The following is a 17,182-nucleotide window of genomic DNA, read 5'->3' on the forward strand; positions in this document are numbered from 1 at the left end:
GTAGTAATAACTGAGCACATTGACAATATTTTCGGTGAAAATTAAACATAGAACACGCCTCCCCTGGTGTCACAGTTAAAGGATTAAGTACAAATAGACAGAGCTAGAATGTACTGTGTTACAGGTAAGACAAGCTTATCATAGCGACATCAACTGAGAAGTATTGTACTTTCAAACATGAGCTGCAACAAGCAACACTGTGATCCCAATCATCATGCTTTATTGTATTCACCTACAAATGGTCAAATATTTGTTTTTGTAGGAGCAGAATATATAAAGTTTATGGAGGCTTTAAATACCCCTGCTTTGAATTTGTTATTCTGGTATTTGTCAAAAGTGAATGGTCTTTATTTGGCATACTGGAGTTGTGTAGGAGCAGTCCCTATGCAGGACTGCTTTAATGCCTCCTAAAACCTAAGACAGTGCAGTTCCCATCAAAAAAGATGGATTCACAACCTTCTAAATCTTACCAGAAGGGCTGGCTTCTTCCAACGGTTCAGCTAGCTAAAGCTTCTCCAGGACACAGCCTGCTCTCCTGCCACTGATATTCACCTCTCTCTCCTCCTATCCACTACCAGTCCTCCTCTGCTGGCAAGGGAAACATAAAAGCAGTCCTCACCTCTCGCTGAGCACAAGATATTCTGCTGTCCAAACCAGCAAAAAAGGAGACTTATCAAAACCAGAATTGCACCTCAATTATAAGTGTTACAGTTATTTTTAATACTAATTTTATTCTATCCATTATCTCTATTAACCTCTTTAAAACTCAAAAATCATTTATTTCCCCCTACTGGTTTTGTCATTTCCATTTGACAAAAATTGATTCCCTTGCACCCCTCTGTTTCAGATCCAGCAAAAATTAATACATTTTTAATTTGCTTCCTTTGAGTCCTTAGCAAGATCAAAGATGGTAACAGAGCTCTGGGAATCTTGCAAAATTTATCAGTTAGCAGCCTGATAGCAGAAGGAGTGTATTCTGAATTTTATTGTTTATTTTTTTCCGATAACAAAGGAGTGGATGTATAAATGGGTGAAAATAAAAAGAGATTTGCGAACACTTTATAAACAGATGTTAACACAAATCTTCACCTAATTCACGACTCTCTAAATCATTTACTTCCACTATCCACTGCACTACATTGGAGCTATAGTGTATTATTATTTTAAATTTTATATTTTTTCTCAGAATGAGAGAGAAATCCACTCATCTCTTCATAAAACCATGTTGTGCAATTAAGGTAAGTGTCCAGTAGAAGTTTGGAAGCAAGCTTGCCCTGTCAGATGAAGATAAATAGATTTATTCATTATATCCTTCTCTCCATGCTTAATACCTACTTCCATGAAGTGAATAAACCAATATTTTCAAAAGCCACACAGAGATTCTTCCACTTTATGAAAAAATGTCACTGTTTGGAAAATTTTCCTGTTGAAAATATCCAGGATGACAGGCAAAAGTGGTGTACCTGAACGGCAGATTTTACTGTCATAATGCAGGTGGGAACTGAAGTGATGGCAAATGAATAGGATCCACGGTACTTAAATAATTTCAGAACTTTGTGCTCCTGGTATTGAAACGCCAGTCTGCTCTGTCATGGCACAGCTAATTCAAAAAACATTAATGTGCCTTTTCATGCAGCACTACCTTTCGTTTATTTGTCAGTTTAGATATTGTTTGTGAAAATGTCTATTGTCTATGCTTCCATAGATACAAAATGCTGTGTCTGTAAACTACATCCACTGAAAATGGAAATGTCCTTCTTGTATACATAAGTAAAGAATGCCATGTTTTTCAATCAACTCTTAAAAACAGTTTTATCCTGGCAAATCAAAGCTAGAAAATGTATGACTAGTAAACATTTATCATGGGTAGTTAATTTGTTTTGCATTAAGAAAACTGTTGCCTTTTATGATTCATGCTTGTGTTCTGGAGTGGGATATTGAAATAAAGCAAACCAAGATAATTCTGTGGAACAGCCATTCTTTAAAGTTTACAGAAGAGAAGGCATTATTTACTTAATTCCAGAATATTGAATAAGATGCCCTAATACCCTGGACGTTTCTGAAGCATCTCGTTGGTCAGCATCCAGATGTCTTAAAGTTTATCTCCCTTATACTGGTCAGTGTCTGATCTTAAACCCTTTTCAACATCTGGTTGTGAATAAACAATTGAAATATTCAGTTGTTGATGGGCCTGTTGAAAAACAGAAACTATATAGAATTTGAGGATTATGTTTAATTAACAGACAGTGAAATTTAATACTGAGTAGCAACTTGAAGCTCTAAAATGAAATGTTTTCTAAAAAACAATAAAGCAAATACTTAGTGACAGCCCACTGATGTACCTGTTCATTCCTATTTGGAATAGGATGCATTGTGGAAATGATAAACTTCTCAGGATAATAAAAGTTATCAAATAAATGCTTTTAGGTGTTACACTCGCCGTACCTTGTGTAACCTCACTAATTTACAAGATTTGTACCAATATAGATGCAAACATATTTGCAATATAAAATTTCATTTTTCAAGAAGGTAAAAAACTGGCTCAGCTTTGGTTAAAAATCTTTAGTACAGGAATTGTAAGATCCTTGAAAAATATATACTGGGCTCTGGTAGCATAAACTGATATATTACAGCGGGCTCTTTGCACAGGCGCAGAAAGGGGGGGTTCCACTTCCCTCCATCGAGAGTATCCCACTTCTGGCACAGAAATTTCTTACAATTTTACTTAGTTTTAAGATATTTGTTATTTACTCTTCATTATTTTTTACACTGAATGATGTTCAGGATTTAATTAACAAACATTTAAGCAAACTTGACATGACTGAATAACAGAGGGAAGGCGCAAGAGTGCTAGCTCCAGTTCCAGCCACAGCATGTATTTCCTTAACAACCTGAGACATAAATCCTCTCAGAAGCTGAGTTAACTCTCTGTCCTCTCTCTGTCTACCTAAAGTCCAAACATTTTTAGGAAAAGGCGTACAGCACCTCCCTACATGTTGTGACTGTAGAAAAAATAACATAGTACTAACAAAAAAAAAAAAAAGCATTTCTTCCGTGACCACACACAGAGGGAACAAACAGAGGAATCTGATGAGGTTTTGGAATATTTTTCTACTTATTTGGTGTATAACTGACTCTTTACCACTTATTAGAATAAATTATTCAGCTGCATATAGGAACTGCATTTGGCACTACTTCTCATTCTATAATAATATTAATTTTGTTTCTCTGTTTCATGCACGCTTCGCTTAATGTTTTTTTCCATCAAAATGATTTCTATTCACCAGTTTTCCCATTTTTAAATAAAACCATCTGATTAAAAGCACTTCACAGGTGAAAAGAAGCTCCATGGAAAAATACCAAATGAACAATACATACATGAGGTGTTGTACTACTCCTAAGCTGAGTGTAATTGTTTACAGAAAATGGTCTGTACCAAAAATGCCAGAGATGACCACTGCGGTTCAATTCCGATCAGTCTTAGGGTAAGCTTATGCAATTTCAGTCAAAATAAGAAATAGAAAGCTGCATAAACAGGACTTTCTCTTGCCTCCTCCTACCAATCCATGAGAAACTTGTGTGCAATACCTGTAACCTGTATCCCAAACAGACACATGCAGAAAACATTTCATAACAGCTGTGAATCTACCAGAAGGAGACCTCTGGATGCTGAAACAAAATACTAAATAAGAGTGAGGGTCCGAATTAACTTTGTCAGTTGACAGCCATCTCCACTGTTCACATCTCATTATAAAGACTGAAGGGCTGATGCTCGACGCCAACTCTCAGAGACTAAAAATGAGAGCAAGAAAGCCCCAATATCAAACCATTCAGGATCCCTGAATGTGACACATGAACAGAGTCAGCACAAGTATGGCCATATAAGAAAGGTAGCAAACCAGTTAGAAAATTATATTAACAGGGCAACGAGAAAACAGGTTACTTCCCCTCACCTTTTTCTTCATTTTTACATTTTTGAAAATTGCATGAACTCTCCACGTTTTTGCAAACATTGCTCCAAATGCAGTTGTGTATCCCACTGTAAGAATCCACGTTCGGACCTAAAAATATATATATATAAAAAAAGACAAAGTAGTTTAATTTTAAGTAGGCAATGCGGTTATCATCATTTCAGCCAACTTTTTTTCTCAAGATGTTGAGAAGAAAATATTCAAAGAACTTCACAAAATGTTGACATTTCAGAATTGTCTCATGCATTGTTTTCTTGCTTTTTTTCTCCTCCTTCCATCCCCTCTCCAAGTATAACAAATCTGGATGCTGAATTAACAGTCTCTTCCGTATGTATAACCACAACTTTGTTACAATATTCTGCATTTTTTTTCCCACTTTTATTGTGTTCTGTGCAGACAGAGGAAGGAACTAGTAGAGGAAAACAAGAGACTAAGACTATAAAAACGACCCAGGGAGCTATTATTAACAGCAACATTTTGAACAGAAATGAACAGAGAAGTAGAGATGTTATTCAGACTAAATAAGAGGAAATTGTACTATGTGAGGTATGCATCGCTTAATGCAGACCCGGAGCCTTCTGGAGAGATAGGAAAAACTGACCTTAAAATTATCATATAGTGAAAAATGGCAAGACAGGAGCATGGCCTTGGTGGGCAAGCCTTGGGGACAAGACCTGAATCAAAGACAATACCCACAATACGGGTCTAAGAAAAAGAAAATGGTGACCTTACACAGAACGATGGAATAATGGGACTCTGAGCTGTCCACAGCTTTGACACGGACCTACTTAGCCATTTTCTTTACAGTGAGCTTCCCAGAAAAAAAAAAAAAATTAAACTAAAAAAGACATGATGCCTTTAGATCAAAAACTAGAATTACTTACTTTTTAATAGAAAAACCTCAAATTGACCAGGGAGGACAGGACACAGGTTACAAAAGGTTCTTCATGCAATTCCCCACCTGCCCATAGCATCCTTGTAGGGAGGTCCTTGCTTTCAGACTTGGTTTCAGCTAAGCCTGTGACTTTCAAAGTTGTAGGAAGCTCTGCACAGCCCCCTCCAATTCCTTGGAAGTTTCTCTTTTCATTACCCTGGAGGTCTGGCTGTTTGAAAGATTTTCTGCCCTGAGCAGACTATTTTCTTACCCAAAGAGGGACCGGAGACTACAGAGCGTAGCAGGTGGAAGACCATGCAAGAGGCAAGCAGGGAGCTGGAAGCCTACAGCTGAATCTGAGAGCCTGAGAAATCACAAAGAGGAACAAGAATCTCCTCCTCCCTCTAGAGATTCCACCTGGGCTGGCTGTCAAAAAGGGAGACCGCACAAAACCGAACAAAGAAGTAAAAATAAAATGCACTGTGCATTGCAGATGGAAAAACTGGGGGAGACACAATGGCTAAAGCCAGGGAAGGCAAAGCCAGAAAAGGGGAAAACAAGCCTTCTTTTGGCCATGTGGACCAAGCATCCTTGGCCAGTAGAGCTGGTTTTTGATATAAAACCAATCTGATTTGTGGAAACCAGGATATTCTGAGAAAGAATTAAAAAACAAAACAAAACAAAACACATTTATATGACCTAAAGGCAATGTTTTTCATTGGAAACCAGCCTGGTTTCACATCTGACTTCTAGAGAGTTTGGGATTTTTCATTTGTAACTTTAGGACATGCATATTAATGAAAAAGAGCTGTAGTAAGATGCAAAACTTGGGATCTAAGATCAATATTAGCAATAATCTAAATGTTTCACTTTTAAATATATGTTATCTAGTTTTTGCCTTTCCAAACATCTTCAGAATTACCATATTTGTATTCAACATGTTATCCCTCCCTCCTCCCCCCCGCAGTTTTCTGTAAAATAGAAATTCTGATTTTTAGTAAGCACTAGTAACTGGGTATCAAGGACGAAAAGAAAAAAAAAAAAAAGATACAGCTTACTCAAAAAATATTGGTAAAACAGTAAGAGACATAAAATGACTACAGTTCTTTAAAATAAATAAATAAATAAAATAAATATGGTCAACAATGGTGAATTAGTGAGAGAAGAGTACATACAAAACAGGCACCTTGGGTTTTGGCAAAGAGAAGCATATGCAGATGGACACCCAAAACTGTCCGAGAGGGCATATGCCCAAAACTGCTAAGACTGTACACCACACAGGGACACACACCACGAGTGTGCAAGCGTGAACTCGGGGGTGCTCCCTCACTGGTGTGAGTATTACCAAATTGCAGGGATACACTCAAAGGCAGAGAGCCCACGTCTCCTACAGGGCGGGTGTGTATAGGGGAACCTGCATCCCCAGAAGGAAGGGTGTGCTGGTAACCTACACGTCCTGTGGGCAGCAGGTGTCTGCACGTAACTCAGTGTGTGCGTTCACTAGAAAATATTTGGATTACGTATAGAAGACTGGTTAGATATTTGTATGTATATACTAACTTTTTGTTAGCATTTAATGTGGTTTATCTGTTGCATTGCTGGTATCGACTCTGAACATATAGTTCACAGTGAATGCTGGTTAATCCTGTTATTAATAAAATCAGCAAACCAACTGTGACTAGATCCAAACCCCATGAGTTATGCCACTTTGTGACTTTCTTGAATGTGGTACTGAAAAAGAAACCCTTAACCAAAAAAAAAAAAAAAAAGGAATAGATATTTAGGTCAGAAAAGTAGTATTTTTAACCTAAATATTTTTTCAAGTCTTTGCTCATTACCCTTTATCATACATCATGCTAATAACTTCAGTAAAACTAGTTAGATCAACTCTGAATGATTTAAAAGATACATTTCATACCAATATATTCATACTAGCCAGTTACATCTTTTTTTGACTTCACATCAACTGAGCTGTGACAACCACTCTTAGCATTCAATCTTTTTGCTGCTATTAATAAGTATTCAGCTCTTTTGTGTACAGTTTAGTGATATATTTGGCAAACAGATACATGGTATTTTCATGTCTCTAATAAGACTGTTTTGTTCTCACTGAAACAGTAATTGCCTCTTGGGAATAGTAATAAATTCAATTATGCTTATAATAAGTTTCTAACTTGATATTCAGAATAATGTTATTTTTATCATGTTTGGTTCAAAAACTTTAATGCATTCCTGATCTGTATTATGCAAATTAGAATAATATAACTATTGGCTATATTGGAAACATTCTGTCTTAAAGATATCAGGAGATTTCATCAAAATGAGACTGCTGGTGCTAAGAATGAGATGATAAGTTTCAGATGAAAATAAATTTTTAATTTTGAAGAAAATGACCTCGAATTTTTCTGCTATAATTCATTAATGCAGCCAGCAAAATTAAAAATTTAGAAAACAGCAAAAGCCCCTGAAATTCATATATCTGCCCATTTATATTCTTAAATGTACTATACCTCCAAATCCCACTCATTTGAAAGAACATAATAAAATAACACCAATAATTGAAGAGCATGACCACGGTGTTACACAATTGATCAGTAATTCTCTCATGTTGGAAGTTTTTAATGATGCGTTTCGACAGAAGAGGCCGAGGAAGATCACCCTCCCCCCAGTACGCACCAAACAAGCAGGAGAGGCACCTCCTTAGAACTTAGCTTGCATTCAAATCCCTACTCCAAACTAGACACAAAACCTTAAAACATTCCTATGTTCCTATAGAAGGATAATTCATAAAAATAGCTACTGTTTATCTTTTTCTTAAACGGTTAGGCCATTACAAAATTCCTCCTACCTTCACTGAATTTTAGGATATACTTTCAGTTATCTGCTTATATGTCCTGGGTACTTCTTTTTTTCTGAATGAGATGCTTTGACCAATTGAATATCTCCTACAAATTTTCTGTTTTCTGTTATTCAAAGACAACTTGCAAGTGTCAAAGGAGATAATATTGTTTAGTACACAACAATCAAGTATGGCTTTGTAGATGTTAAAATGCAGTTTTCTAGTTTTTTTTTCCTTTATACTTCTTACACTATGTATGCACCCATAGTTGGAATTTATGCTTTTTATAAACTACTTGATAGAAGCTCTTACAGATGCATTAATTGTATCTGCTGAAAAAGATAGAAATCACTTTATTTAGTGGACAACACAGTCGATGACTACCAAACATTGAAAGTGTCTCCACAGAGAAACAGACCATTCCGGGTCATTTTCCAGACTTGGAACAGATATGATGTTTATCTAAAACAAAAAAAAAAAATCCACCTTTGTCAAATATTAATGTTTAAATAAATTTTGTAAGGTTCAGCTAAAGAGTCACTGCATTTATGAACATGACGCTCCTTACATCTTGTAGGAACATTTCTTTTCAACTTCCCTTTGCAACAAAAAGGCTCTGTTTTAAACCTATCCATAAGGTGCTAAAGATCTGTTATTTCTTTAAGACAATTTTTCCATCATATATAAGCACTGATAGCTTAACTGCCTTATACAGTTACTTCCATCAACCTTGAGCTTTAGCTGGCTAGCCTACATTTTGAATGCTGTTATTTGATATCTTCACAGAAATCTGTCTGCACCTTTCCTATCATCTTGTGACGTGGTTACTATTTATGTATCTGTGTAACAGATCTACAAAGTCATTTGATCTTACAACTCATTATTAATAAAAGAAGCCATCGAATTGTGAACAATGAGTTAGTAAAGGGAAATTAGTAAGTGGTGAAAGCATCAGAAACATTCTGAACAAAGAAGTAGAAGTCTCTCCTTGTTTATATACTTAAGAATGAAGCTCACAAACAAACCCACTATTTTAGGTACTGTTAACTTTCAGATAAATAACAATATGATTTTAATTTATTTTAATACAATTATAGATCTAAATAAAATTTTAAAATGATGTTATCTTGGAAAATGGACTGAATTGAAGGTAAAAAGCTTCACTTTTGAAGAAGTTCCATTATTTTCCCATATTTGACCACCACTGATGTGCAGTTAGAAGACCACACAGTCATGAACTGTTAAGCTGAAAGAAAAAAAAATAACAAGCCTCTGAACTGATTATACTATACATTCTCTTCTTTTGTGTTGCAGCTTTATATTTGCTATACTAATCCAGTTTGCCAATATCAAGCAAATAACAAGAAGATGGGATAAAGGCTCAGAATGAAGAATAAAGAAAGCCAAATATTAGCACAAAGAACTTCCATGTGTTGCATAAAAAGCTACAAACTTCTTATCAACCCCTCAAGTGACTACTTTTTTTTTTTTTTAATAACAGTTATTTGAATGGAATAGTGAAACAGCTTGGTTCTTTAACGATTTCTTCTTCAGTTAACACAACATTTAGATTATGTTCCTGCAGAGGAATTACTCAGATTTAAGATTCCTGAAAGCATCATATTTACCATTTCAAGACCTTAATTTTAATGGTTTCTTTTAAATAAAAACTTTCAAATCCTTCATAGGACTTGACACTCCAGACATTCTCCAGTTTAGTTTGAGACTCAGACCGATTCATTTGGGGAATATCAGTAATTAGCCAGTTTTGCACATGTGCTGGGTTGGAAGCTGCAGTGCCCCACAGGGTTATGCTGGAGCTGAACATTAGTGATGGGCAGCTTGGTGGCATCTTTGTGTTAGACTTCGGCACTTAAAAGTGACAAACGCGAGAATAAACCATGCTGTGGGTTTAGCCCTGGAGAACACAATTATCCTTAAGTGGACAATTCTGTTGATTTCTGTGAACTACTCATGAGTTGAAAATTAAGCACCTTCTATTTTTCTTGGCAGACTGGGGACATAAAGGATAATGATGATGAACAAAAGTGTGTCATCTCAACAAGTTTTCACTAGGGCTTGATCCTGCTTCTATTAACCATGGCAAAATCCCCAGTGTGAGCTCAGGCAGGCCCCAAAGAATGAGTTCATCCATTTGAATTATACTTTTCTCATTTATATCAAACATTTTTTGACATGTGTTTACGACTTTTAACTCATTCTTTAGAATTTGTGTGGCACCAGCACAGATCTTGTAAAAGGTAAGTGGCAATAATGTTAGAGAATTGAATCCTGCTGTTTTCACATAAATTAAATACAGTGATTCTTCACATGCTGTGAGATCTCCTGTAGCGATTTCTTAATATATTTCAGACCATTTTTCAGAATTAATCCATGGGTAGTGTAAAAGATATTACAATTGCTCCTGATTCTATAAGGGGCCTTTAAAATCTGCCTGTTGTCCTACTGAAGGAGAGGCAAAATGTTCTAAAAATATTACCTTAATAAATCTCTGGCAAGGTTTTGGTGTACTTGCTTCAGCATATGAAATAATTTTGTTTCAAGGATCTATTCAGCCTTGTAACTTTTGCCTCTACATTTTTTTTTCCCCAAGAAAATGTCGTTTACTAAAATAGAAGCTGATCAGGCTCATGTTAAACTCAGTAACAGAATTGCCTTTGAATTAAATGGGAGTGAGATCAGTCTCAGACTGAACGACAGTGAGGACAATTATGGAAGTGATTATACAGAAAAGGGAGATTAAAATTAACAGCTAAACAATTAAGTAGGAAATAAACTGAAGAACACACACAAAGTGAAAAAGGCCAGACTAAAAATACAAACAAAGGCTATGGTTGCCAGAGACAAAGAAATGGATAAGACGTCCAAATCCTTTTGCAGTTCAGTAGGAGCTGAGTGCCTATCTGTTGCTTTTATAATTCCTGGCCAATATTAAACAATTTGAGGAAAGTAATTTGGCGTCATCAACTATTAACCAAATATCAAGGCCAGATGCTATTTGGTAGCACAGGGTCAAGTCCAAGTGGCTCTTGCCCATGGTACATCAAGAGAGCCACAGCTTTGAGATGGCACTGCCCAGACATTTTCCTTTTAGTCAGTTCCCCCAAAAATGGTTAAACAGAGAAAACTTGAAGTGCAAGGGAAGACAAAGCAGAAATAAATAAATAGACAGAAGGTTCTTCCCCCTCCCTGCTTTACCATCAAAGGCAAATCCTTGCTTCCAGAGCTGCTCTCAGCCAGCTCCATGACTTTCAGAGTTTTAGCAAATTGCCCAGTATCCCCTCACCCTGCAACGTCCCCCCATCCCTAGGAACCCATTCCATAACCTCTCACACCTGGCTTTTCCTCCCTGCTCCTTACTGCAGTCTCTCAGTCTCAGTTTGATTTGTTTTTCAGGATGTTTCTCCACTCTTATACCACCCCGCATTCCTCACCTTGCACATGTTCAGGGTTTTCCAAGAAAAGGTTCAATGTGGACCATAGAGTTCCACCTTGCCTAGCTGCTCTCTCATTGGAGCGGACATATGACTGTGAAAAATTAGTAAAAAAGAACAAAACCTGTCTTTCACACTGCTAGAAGACAAAAAGTCAGATTTCAAGCGTTCATGATCCGCAATTAAGAATAATATTAGCCAAAAAACCCCAAAGCGCTTCTGAAGTTTTGGATACCTTTAAAGGCCACATTTTAAAGTACAACTTTGAAAAGATAAGGTCTATAACCTCTATTGTTGCCATGAATGTACATGTTCTCAGGATGTTTGACTGAGAAAAAGACAAAGTCTGGATAGTCACACACACTGCAGTAGGTAGCAGGACTTTATCAGTGGTGTCTTTACTCTTTCCTTCTCTCTTTCTGTCTCTCCACCACATCCCACTGTTTGGTTCCTTCTTTCTGCACAAAGCCCATTTCAAATGGCTGTATCAAGGCTGAGAGCAACCAACTGAAATCTGAAAACCTGAGAACAGCCTGGGATGGATGAGAGCACGGTTGAACACCACAGGTATGCGAAAACCTTCATGCACTCTGCTTACTTTATCCAAGGCAGAACACTGACAGGGCTCAGTGAGATCACCGGGAATCACAGAACATCTGCCTGGTTCTGGCAATTCATATTGATTATGCTAATTAATGAGATAAACAAGATAAAGCATGTTTAATTTTAGTGACTGTGTAAATTGCAAGACTTAGATGCTCTTATCTTTGATTGGAACACCTTTGCAGAACTCTGGAGCGTAAAGGAGACTGGAAGACAACTGCTATCTCCAGAAGAGATATCTTCCAGAGCAGCATGAATCCTACATTGAACTATTCCAGACAGATTATTTGCCCCTTCCCTACCACTCTGATCGCCCAATGCAGCACCCTCTCTAGGAGAAAGTGCTGCTATACATCAGGACTACTAGGACTGAGGAGTAGCAGAGCTTTTCCATTTACTACTACCTAATACACCAAATCTTTCTGGGTGGAGACTATGGGCATTTTACTGCAACATGGAGTACTTAAAACAACCTTCTTTTCAGCTCCAACCTAATGAGGTGTATCCAGAGAACATAATTTTATTTGCCTACTTGAGGGAGATGCATAACAGAGAAGAGGAGACTATGCTCCTCCTTCGGGCCATCGCAGCCTTTCATCCCATAGCAGTTCCAATTTGCAAAGACATTATTCGTCTTAAATGTAAAGCATGAAATTCTCAGTAGAACGTATTACAGAAGTCTAAACGTTATGATCATATCTAATATTCTCTCTATTTTAAGTATCTCTATTTAGTATGTCAGCTTAAACTCTATTCATAGAATATGTCACTGGCATTGCTAATTTCGAATCTCTCTCTTCCATATAATGAATGCTTTCAATTATTTTCCACTTGCTTGCATTTTTCCAGTTGGCATCACATCTTGTTTCACACCCTCACTTCCAACCTCATTTTTTGCTATGATACCATGGTAAGTCTGAGATTAAAAACAAAGATAGATCATTATCATTCTCATTCTCTCTCTCTCCCTCATATCCGAAGCACTGTCTACTTTGGCATAAATATGCATTTAATGAAATATTGCATTGCTTTTCCTTTTTCTGTACAACCAATAAGGTTGCTATTAAGTAAGACATGATCTAACAGTTCTGCAACACACTGGTCACTTCCTCAGAATTAACTGCTCTAGATACATTTAATTCCATGTAACTGGAGTTTTACAATGTAACACCTAATCTCTAATTCTGACATGAAACTAAATAATCCTACGTTTGTTATTACAGATTCTTACCATAAGAACACAAATTATTAGGTATTTAAACATACTTGATTACTTTTCCATAGAAAATGGGCATACCAAAATAAAAATGAGTTAGTTTGGGAACCAATTACCTACTCTAGCACAGAGTCAATACTATATAATTTCAAAGACTTACATAATACCCCTATTCAGCAAATTATTTGACCATATGTTTAAAGTTCTTTGCTGACTCTCAAATACATTTAACGCTTGGTTCTGTGTTTCAGCGTATTGACTTATACACCGCATCCTCCTACAGCCTTCACAGAGCCTCTACAGAGCAGAAAAGAGTGGTACAACTTATTAAAGAAATCCTTTAAAATTTTCAGGTGTTACTTGTGTAATTTTGTATCTTGTTTCACTGTTCTTGGAATATCACAGCGTAAAATGTATGCCATATGTAGATGTAGGTTGTAGAAAAGTCAGAAAAGACCAGAGACTGCAAAGCACTTCGCCCTCCAAACAATGCCACAAACTGTGCTGTAGAGGAAGCACACACAATAGATTTGGAATGTAATACCTACAATTTGGAAACCATTTTTCCTGAATTTTGTGGGTAAACTCAGGAGTATTTAAGGCCCGTTATAAGTTTTGTCAAAAATTATCAGAAAATGAAACTGCAAGACAGAATGATCACAGAAACCATATACAGCATATCTAATTAAATAAACTTGCTATCATGTATATACTGTTGCTCTGGTGAGCTCTAATTGGTTTTGAAATATGGAAGACAAAGAAGGTGATTACTTGGCTTAGAGAGGGGATAACACTAATGACAGCTTTTTAGTTTTGTGTGTGCTTATAAAGGCTAAATGAAAATTTTTACTTCCGTTAAAAAAAAAAAATCCTCCTCCATTGGTGTGACTCTTCTCTGTGCCTGAGATGTAGCTGTTAGAATTATATCCACATGTTTTTGGCTCAATGGCTTTTTAAGATCACACTCTATTGTAGCTGGGTTTTTTTAAAGACTAAGTCACAGTCTTGCATAAAATGTGATTTTAATCTAATCTCTAATATGGCTAGAATGGGTAATCAAAATCATGCACTTCTGGGGAAATGGATGATGAAGAGAAATTTGTACTGAACTGACCCTATAAGAACTGGTATCTGTAATTAGTCCTTATGAAACCACTAAGCATATAGCATATGGAAAGATGGATGTACATGACATGGCACCAAATGTACATATTGTACCCAGCACTTGGGGGATGTTTAGGGGGGAAAGGAGAAGAGCTACTGAACAGAAAAGTGTATTTGTCTCCCATATTTATGAATTCCCCAGCATTAATTCAGAGTTTTCTACGTGCAGAGAAAGTGCATTGCCACAGTCAATGGTGGCCATGTAAAGGTGATTTCTAAGAAAAGCATAAGCTATCCCATTGAAAAAATTATAATTGGAGGAGAAAATTTTATAAGATTTGTTTTAATGCACAGGAGGTTGGAAAAAAGTTTCCTAATAGGTTGCTTTGAAGGGTTTCTTGCACCTGTGATTGTAATACTAATCCCTGACAGAGTTGCAATCCATAAAATAAATCAGTAGCCATGTACAGGAAAGCATAATCAGAAATGCTTCTGTACTGGATTGAAAAACTGGAAAGCCAAGACAGGAGAAATCTTACAGACTTTGCTCTGTTAATATAAAATTTAACTATGCTAAAAAAAAAAAAATATCTCTTTAAGGCATGTGGTGATATTTCTTAATGAAAGTTTGGCTTTAAGAACACAGTATTGTCCCCCACACCTTTCCTTTATTGGTTAGTTAAGTAAAGTAGTTATCTTATTCAAATGCCTGTCCAGATTTTTCCCTCTATGGCAGGCAGGCAGGCAGGCAGGCAGGCTGAACATAATGTAACAGATACAAACTGGAAAATAATAATAATAAAAAAAGAATAGAGATGTAAGGTAACACAGAACAAAGCAGCCCTCACTTAAATTTAGTTGCATTTAGAATATGATAGTAGCAGTTAAATTTTGAGAAGCAATTTAGAGAAAAATCAGATAGCTGAAGTGTTCTAGCTCAGAGAACCAGTATTTTGGATGTTGGCTCATTTTTCAGAGTTAAGACTGAGCTGTTTCACATTTAAAGGAGGACTTACATTTAGTTTTATATAGCTAAATCTGGATGGAAACCTGTTCCCTAGAACAGCTCTGTGCTGGTAAGTACCTCTGGCTCCCACTTTCTTTCCTTCTGTTCAGCAATGCTTGGCTGCTTCAAGAGGAGGGTTGTAGTCTTGTCATGCAGTGGCCTACAGCCTGGCAGTGAAGTCAGGAGCTCTGACTACAAGCCCCTCGAGGCTGAGGAGACATCAAGGCCTAAAATTTGCACTTCCTGCCACTAGGTTCTTTTGTAAGGGAGGGTGAGAAAAGAACGGGGATTGACATCAACAGCTGGCTTCCTAATGACACTTCTGCTCCATTAGAAGCTGGTTCATGAATAAGGGCATAATTGCTGGATAAAAAATGGATGCTGGCTTCTCCCACTTCCTATAGGCCCATATCTATTCAGAGAATTATATACTTAGTTTGGGAGAGGTGAACAGGATCCTGAAGTCTTTGAGGCATCTCTTTCTATTAGCTATATAGAGAATTTGCACACTAGGTGTAGGAAGACTGGATATTCTCTCCTTCTCCTTTCTTTTGCTGCTAACATATAGGTGTCTAAAATACAGCTGTGTCCAGACCCAGCTAAGGAAGCTAAGACTTTGCCCAGAAAATCCTATATATTCACCTATACTATATGTTCTAGTGCATCTTGACATGTACTAAAGAGGTCTCCAGTGTTTTGAAATGGTATCCCTGAACAAGTCACATGATATCGCCCTTCTACAATGGTTTTAGCCAGTACAGAGAAATTCAGTTGAAATACTGGGAAGTATCTGCACCATCTAGCTTTAGCCATCCAACTTTCACGCTTTGAATTATTCTCTGGAAGTAGTTTATCTCTCTCCAGAGATTATGTCATAAATTCAGACTCCTAAACAAAGGTGCTGTGAACTGCATCTTTCTAGAGACCTGAAGAAGGATCAAAAAGAATGATCAAAACCATAGTGAGCATAAATCCTGAGTAAGACTGATACTCTCAGGCAATGGAGGAAGCATAGTCTTAGGAATTTTTGAGGAGAAAATATTTGATAAATTTAAATGCTAGCTGTATTCATTTTGGAAGGAATATCCTTGCAGTGAAGTTCTTTCCTTTTCTTTGAAATGCCCTCTGAGGAGCAGAATTCTGTAAGCCAAGCTGCTTCCAGAATTTAGTTTGGAAGCCTTCATTTTAAAGGGTTGAGTGCATCACCTAATACTAATGATTATAAGGATGCACTGACAAAAGTAGAAGACTACTGTAGGCAATGGTAAGAAAAAGTATTTCAGTCTTTGGTCCCCACATTTTAAACCTTTCTGGTTTGTTGCCAAAGCAGGATTTCCATGAGACTGACAGTAGACTATCGTGGCCTGAATGAAGTTACACCACCACAGTGCTGCCGTGCCGGACATGTTAGAACTTCAGTACGAACTGGAGTCAAAGGCAGCCAAGTGGTATGCCACAACTGATATTGCAAATGCTTTCTTTTCAATCCCTTTGGCAGCAGAGTGCAGGCCACAGTTTTTTTTCACTTGGAGGGGCATTCAGTATACCTGGAATCGACTGCCCCAGGGGTGGAAACACAGCCCTACCATTTGCCATGGACTGATCCAGACTGCACTGGAACACGGTAAGGCTCCAGAGCACCTGCAATACATTGATGACATCATTGTGTGGGGCAACACAGCAGAAGACGTTTTTGAGAAAGGAAAGAAAATAGTCCAAATCCTTCTGAAGGCTGGTTTTGCCATAAAACAAAGTAAGGTCAAGGGACCTGCACAGGAGATCCAGTTTTTAGGAATCAAATGGCAAGATGGACATCGTCAGATTCCAATGGATGTGATCAACAAAATAACAGCTATGTCTCCACCAACTAGCAAAAAGGAAACACAAGCTTTCTTGGGCGTTGTGGGTTTTTGGAGAATGCATATTCCAAATTACAGCCAGATTGTAAGCCCTCTCTACCAAGTGACCCGGAAGAAGAATGATTTCAAATGGGGCCCTGAACAACGACAAGCCTTTGAACAAATTAAACGGGAGATAGTGCATGCAGTAGCCCTTGGGCCGGTCCGGGCAGGGCAAGATGTAAAGAATGTGCTCTACACCGCAGCCGGAGAGAA

The 17,182-nt window shown here is 37.3% G+C and overlaps 1 protein-coding gene across 1 annotated transcript in view; it reads right to left on the reverse strand.

The window, feature by feature from the left end:
* The window catches only part of GABBR2 (gamma-aminobutyric acid type B receptor subunit 2), a 400,562-nt gene that overhangs the window by 153,558 nt on the left and 229,822 nt on the right, over nucleotides 1–17,182 (reverse strand). Inside the window, exon 13 of the mRNA XM_009643511.2 lies at nucleotides 3,954–4,061. Coding sequence (XP_009641806.1) covers nucleotides 3,954–4,061 — 108 coding nt within the window. The remainder of the gene's footprint in view (nucleotides 1–3,953; nucleotides 4,062–17,182) is intronic.

Source organism: Egretta garzetta, unplaced genomic scaffold, assembly GCF_000687185.1.
Source record: "Egretta garzetta isolate BGI_Z169 unplaced genomic scaffold, ASM68718v1 scaffold88, whole genome shotgun sequence".
Classification (NCBI taxonomy): Eukaryota; Metazoa; Chordata; class Aves; order Pelecaniformes; family Ardeidae; genus Egretta; species Egretta garzetta.